Source organism: Sabethes cyaneus, chromosome 3 (genome assembly GCF_943734655.1).
Source record: "Sabethes cyaneus chromosome 3, idSabCyanKW18_F2, whole genome shotgun sequence".
NCBI lineage: Eukaryota > Metazoa > Arthropoda > Insecta > Diptera > Culicidae > Sabethes > Sabethes cyaneus.
In genome coordinates, this window is record NC_071355.1 from 44,207,182 (window position 1) to 44,213,335 (window position 6,154).

The following is a 6,154-nucleotide window of genomic DNA, read 5'->3' on the forward strand; positions in this document are numbered from 1 at the left end:
TTCTTTATAGGTATAGATTAATTAATTGAGACCCTTCCTTCCTCTAAGAGGGGGCCTCCCATACAAGTAATACACAAATTTCCTCAAAACTCGACTATTAAGTAAATGAAACCAAATTTAGCATGTGGGAGTTATTGGAGGCAGAATTTTTATGGCCGATTTTTAGAATGGCGTAGCAACGCGCGCCGGGTCCTCTAGTCTATTATGGCTTGAATGTGTCGGGAAACGCAAAATCGTCATTTGGAATGGTTTCAAGGCCAAAATATCGCCGGTTTAATATTTCATAGGCTCAGTTTCAAACAAACAAATTACAAAGTTATTTACAGATTTCTTATCGAATTTTGTGATAGACTTTACATATAAATATCAATTTACATGTCAGGTAATGTTTCGTCACTAAATGTGGACTTTTTCATGCGTTTTGGAGACAAAGTTTTTTTCGCCTTTTTTTCAACTTTTTTCCGCCATTTATCACAACTTTGCACTGTTGAAAATACAGATGAAATGACAAAAACTGACAGATTATCTCACACACATATCAGATTGATGTTTTATCTCTCTTGTAGTGAACAATGCTAACTATTGAAATTCAGCAGTAAACAGGTTTTGAAGACGAGGTATGATATATCATACGCTAGGACATAATGGGTTAATCTGTTGATCAATTCACACTCGTTTGTGACCAGCTTTCTCGAAAGCCCTATGAAGGTAAAGTTTGGACGAGTTTCATCGAGCAGTTCCAATCGATCTGCATCTGCCATTAGTGGAAAGACATGAACATGTAACATGGCAAAAGTTAAGTAAGTTTGACGATGAGTGGGTGAAATATGTCGAATCGTTTCTTTGCAATTGCGAAGCAATTTGATTTCGAACACCCTTGCATTACACCGATGCAAGAAATTTGCATCGACAGTAATTTGAATTTTCATCCGTAACACTTACCTAATATTTTGCTTCTGAACTGCTGTCCACTCTTGGTGATCCATTTTAGTTTTTACTATTAACAAACTAAGGTCCATTGAGTCAACTAAATCTGTCTTTGTTCTGCCGACTCTCGAGGAACTATTATGTCTCCTTTCTGTGTTACTTTATATACCTACGCTGATAGATTTGGCAGTTATGATGATGTAGATTGTTCCGAAAACTATAAATACACTTTCTTTCTTAAATAATTGAAACCATATAGTTTTTTTTTTAAATTGTTTCTCAATCGTACTTCATAACAGTGCTTTCTTTCAATTTTTAGTACAAATTGCGTTTTTTCGTAGGGTAGGCGAGTTCCTTAATTTAGTTAATTCCCTAAAACACTCAAGCTCTCTTCAACCATTTTAATCGCTTTGAAGCAATCGTCTTTGAATTCTATTCAACATTATCTGCTGGTTTGATGTGTTTCCTCAACTTCACCCTTGCCGAAGTCCAAAACGTTTTGTTACGACGAATCTGTGGATAGTTCGGAGGGCTTGTTATGTTCATACCACTCTAGTGCATCCTTAGAATAATGACAGGAAGCGAGATCAGGCCATAAATTTAAATTACAGGGTTGTTATGTTGTTTGATCAAGGATAGCATTTTTTTAGCAGACACTCTTTTATAAAGATTTTTCCATTCATTATGTCTGTTGTAATTTCCCATACTCGTGACATTTTTCCACATTCATAAACCATACGGTTTGTCGCACCATCTTACCGAATTGTTTGGAGCACTGATCCAGGAACATCCTTCCCCTTCGGTGAGATATAAAACTACGGCCTCGGCAAGGTTTCATAATCACGTTTTATGTAGGTTTCGTCTCGTCTACTCGATTTCTTTGTCAACCGTTAGTCGCACAGCTTCCGAGCCCTCAGTTACGGAGATTCAGCCGGTTTGGTACTTCTGCTTCCGACAGGTCTGCAGGCCCAATTTTTCTTTGGCCCATTGTAATGTTTGGCGAAACAGGTTTCCTATCCTATCACCACTCATGGTGCCCCTTTTGAGCATAATGCGTTTGCTTTGCTCGAGAGGCCCGCATTTTAAGACTTCCACGCGAAATGACGATAGTTGTTTAATTTGAATGTAACTCAGCCAGAAATTTGGTTGAATACTGAATACAGCACGATATTGGAAAGGTTTTTTTTTTCTTTTTTAGTGTATTTATAATTATCGGAACAGTCTATAATGTTGACCGGCGAGTAATATTGTTGGGTGGGTTTTTCTCCACCAATTAAAAAAATCAAGATACAGGTATTGCGGTCGACGTCGAGAAGATTAAACACACACAAAAATCCATGACGTAGGGAGCCGGTCCGTCCATATATTTTCTTCCAAGTCATACTCAAGGCTTCGTATCAATTGCGTACGCAGGTGATATTGGAGTTCTTATCCTGCTTCAAGATTATCTTCAGTCAAAAGATTAATCTGAACGAACTGTGCATACGAGAACGATGCAGTTCATCGACGAGATAAGCCGCTAATATATAATGCTATCGACATACAGCATTCATGCTTAGTCGTCTAGCAAATTATCGTTGCAATATACCTATTAGCATTGGGATTTTCCGAAGGAGTTGAAGGTAGGTAGCAACACTCCATAACAATTGGGTTTTTCCTCCAGATTAATAAAACATTTCTAAGATATCCTATTACAAGAAAATGAAAGAAAAATTTTTTGAAAGTGCATAGTGACAGTGACACAGTGAATTTTTCAGGATTTTTAAGTGAGTAAAAGAAAAATTATTGTGAGAAAAGTTTAAAAATTTAAAATGCAAGAAATGTGAAGAGGCGATATTGTATCGAAAATTAAAAATTCGATCTAAAAATAGCTTTTAACGCAGTATCGGTTAGTTCAACAGAGCTAGACAGTAATAAATTTTTAATTCCAGATACTCAACCATGCGATTGATCGTGCTGGTCACCCTACTGCTGGCGACTGCCGTTGCATCCGCTGCAGTTGCACGCAGTAAACCGAACGCAAAAGCCAACCGACAGCTCTTAGAACACTTGTTCACCGGACGACTGAGAGCAGCTCGAAAACAGGCTCCGGCAAAGTCCGGTTCCGATTCGAGCACACGACCAATTGTCGAGCACTTTTTCACAACGGAGGTTGACCACTTTAATGCACAAAACATCGACCAGTGGACGCTGCGCTATTTTGCCTCATCTGACTACTATCAACCGGGAGGACCGATTTTAATTTTCCTGGGAGGCATCACTCCTATTTCACCGGAGATGATTGACGAAACAACGCTGATCAACGAAATGGCACGGGAATGGAACGGTGCGCTGTTTGCCTTCGAATCGCGATTCTACGGCCAGAGTCGGGTCACAGAGTAGAAAAGCACTAACCAGAGAAGCAATAACGAGACTTTAAAACTTCGTTTATTTTCAGAGATTTGAGTACAGAAAATCTAGAGCTGTTGAACGTAGATCAAATATTGGCAGATTTGGCAGAATTCGTGACTTACATAAGACGTGAGCATGTTGGAGACGAAACCGCTAGGGTGTTGGTGGCCGGCACAGAGGTGGGAGGATCGCTGGCTGCTTGGTTCCGAATCCGGTATCCACATCTGGGAAATGCTGCGTGGGCTTCTAGTGCGCCTATGACTGCCGTAATGAATTTCCAAGACTTTTCGGAAGCCTGGGGAGAAGCTCTGATTGAACACGGTAGTCAGGAGTGTTACAGTGAAATCTTCGTTGCTTTCCATGTACTGCAGAACTTGATCGACTTAGGAAGAGCCGATTTAATCGCCGAGAAGTTCAACATTTGCTCCGAAATAGATCCGGAAAACACCTTCCAGGTGCAGTACTTCTTCAGTATTTTGATGGCAACGGTTGAAATGGCCACTATTCTCAGCGACAAGTATGGTTTTGGGTATGTGATTGCTGACTGAACCTACATTAGTATGCTTCTTATTACAGTTTGGCAGATTTTGCTCAAGTGTGCGGGGAAATAACGGGACCTGATGCAGAGACTGCCGTTGAAGCTTTCGCGAACTGGTTCAACACACAATGGGCCCAAGAATTCGGTTGTGCAATGTCGGATCCGGCAGAAGCAGTCGAATTATTCCAGGACACTGACTGGGATTCCGAGTTCAATGCATACGGTCTTCGGCAAGCAGTCTTTCAGGAGTGTACCGAGGTCGGTTGGTTCCTCACTACGGATTCACCCTTTCAGCCATTCGGCGATCGGGTGACAGTAGATTTCTTTATTGAAATGTGTCGTCAAATTTTTGGCGAGTGGATCACCGAAGAATCAATCCAGCGAGGTATTGACCGGGCGAACAACCGTTTCGGTGGAGATAATCCCGGTTCCAGTTTGACTCACTTCACCAACGGTGATGCCGATCCGTGGAGAATGATTAGTATCACTAGAAACATCACGCTCGATGCACAAGCCGATGTGATTCCCAACCAGCTCGGTGGATCCGATTTGCCAGCCCTATCTCCAGATGATCCCGAGGATCTGCAGGCGGTCAAGCGACGCTTGAAGGCATATCTGGTCAGTTATTTGTTTCCTTTTACTCCCTATGGAAGTACGTGAGATTATACTGTTTGTTCAAAAATTTAAGGTTTAGATAATAATATGAATGCTCATGTATTTTGAAAACTTGAGGAAAAATCAAATATATCACAGACAGACAGTCATAACTCTCTAAAGAAAGTCCAACAAAAATATCGTTACGTACATTTTGGATGCTCATTAACACCATATAAGGTGGGGCACTCGACCTTACAGAAGAATGTTTTGCATATGACCTGGAAAATGGAATAAACGTAGGACGGCGAATTTATTGTTACATAACTTTAGTACCAGCCGATAAGATGAGTAATTCTGGACTTTCCGGGGAAGCTGAATGTAAATTGGTTTCAAATTGAACTTAACCCTCTAACGGGCAACATCGTAAAAACGATGCGATCGAGCAAATGATTACTTTATCATGAAAGTACACTCGAAAGAAGCTCGAGTGTTGATTTGCATGGGAAAATATTTATCTGGAGGACCGCTAGGTATAAAATAGTCCAATTTCTCTTTTTAGTTTTTCATGCCTAACGCTCTACCCAAATATTTTTTCAGTTCAAATATATCACAAAATTGAAAAAAAGCATGTAAATTACTCATAGGAAAAATTTGAGATCGAACATTCTGTTCTAGATGTCCTTTTTCTTCAAACGTAAAAAAGGGAATATTCGCACCATAATTTTTTCCGAATTTTTCGGAATTCTTATTTTTGAAAGCATAAGAAAAGAAAGAATGAAAGATGATAACTTTTGAACGCATGGTCAAAATGTTGTGATATTAGTATCAACATGTCCGGAAATTTGTTCTGAACATAATTCTCATATTGTTAATTCAAGACAAATTTTGTGGCTCTGGAACTCCAAAAGCAAGGCCGTCTACAGACGGTCTTACCCGTTAGAGGGTTAAGATTAGACATGGAATTACGTTTCAAATTAGATTCTAAATTGGAATTCAAATTGAACTTGAAACCAGAATTCGGTTATAATCGGACATGCAAATTGAACTTGAACTTAACACTGGACATTAAATTAGACTTGATAAACATGGAATGGAAATTAGAAACGAATGTAACGATTTCGAGGATGGGATCGATTGAACTATCACTGACCTAGTAACCACCCCGACCGGTATATCTTAAAATCCGTAACACTTGAACTGGAGGCAAGGCAAGTGTAAGCAGAGTCGGAGACGACAAACCAAAACCACCAATCACGATCCCATCCTATATCAAACCTATCGCCCATCAATCAACCCCCGTCCCTTTCAACAACTGCTGGTTTAATGCTCTCTGTGAGGGTTTTCACTCCACAGCATAATCACATAGGGGAAATGTGTATAATGTGCCCCCCCTAACGTTACAACTACGTGTATATGTTGGTATTTAAGCTGATAACCAATTGCAATTGTTTATTTCGTTTAGTATTGTGGAATAAACATGCTAGGAATTATTTAATAAAAGCACCTAAATGTTGTGTTTCTCGTCTGCGCGGGGTAAAATGCCCCACCTGCGGTATAATATGCCCAATGCGGTAATTTGAGTATTTCTACCAGTGACAGACCAACTCTATTTTGTAGAAAGTAAAACTATTTACTTTGTTTTGCAAAATATCATTATTTTATGTAAAATAAACCTAGTTTCGGCCTTCTGGTGCACTTTTT

At 39.7% G+C, this 6,154-nt stretch overlaps 1 protein-coding gene across 1 annotated transcript; it reads left to right on the top strand.

Annotated features, from left to right (window-relative positions):
- The first annotated feature begins 2,868 nt into the window (after positions 1 to 2,868).
- Positions 2,869 to 4,516, top strand: LOC128739528 (putative serine protease K12H4.7). Its single transcript, XM_053835022.1, has 3 exons — positions 2,869 to 3,305; positions 3,365 to 3,835; positions 3,895 to 4,516. The coding sequence occupies exons 1-3, from the start codon at positions 2,869 to 2,871 to the stop codon at positions 4,514 to 4,516; spliced, it is 1,530 nt and encodes a 509-aa protein (XP_053690997.1).
- Positions 4,517 to 6,154: the final 1,638 nt, after the last annotated feature.

Excerpts from the sequence above, each read along its gene's own strand:
- LOC128739528 (XM_053835022.1), top strand. The coding sequence starts at position 2,869 with ATGCGATTGATCGTGCTGGTCACCCTACTGCTGGCGACTGCCGTTGCA. Across the intron at positions 3,306-3,364 it reads GGCCAGAGTCGGGTCACAGA|AGATTTGAGTACAGAAAATC; the intron begins GTAGAAAAGCAC and ends GTTTATTTTCAG. Across the intron at positions 3,836-3,894 it reads GCCACTATTCTCAGCGACAA|TTTGGCAGATTTTGCTCAAG; the intron begins GTATGGTTTTGG and ends TTCTTATTACAG.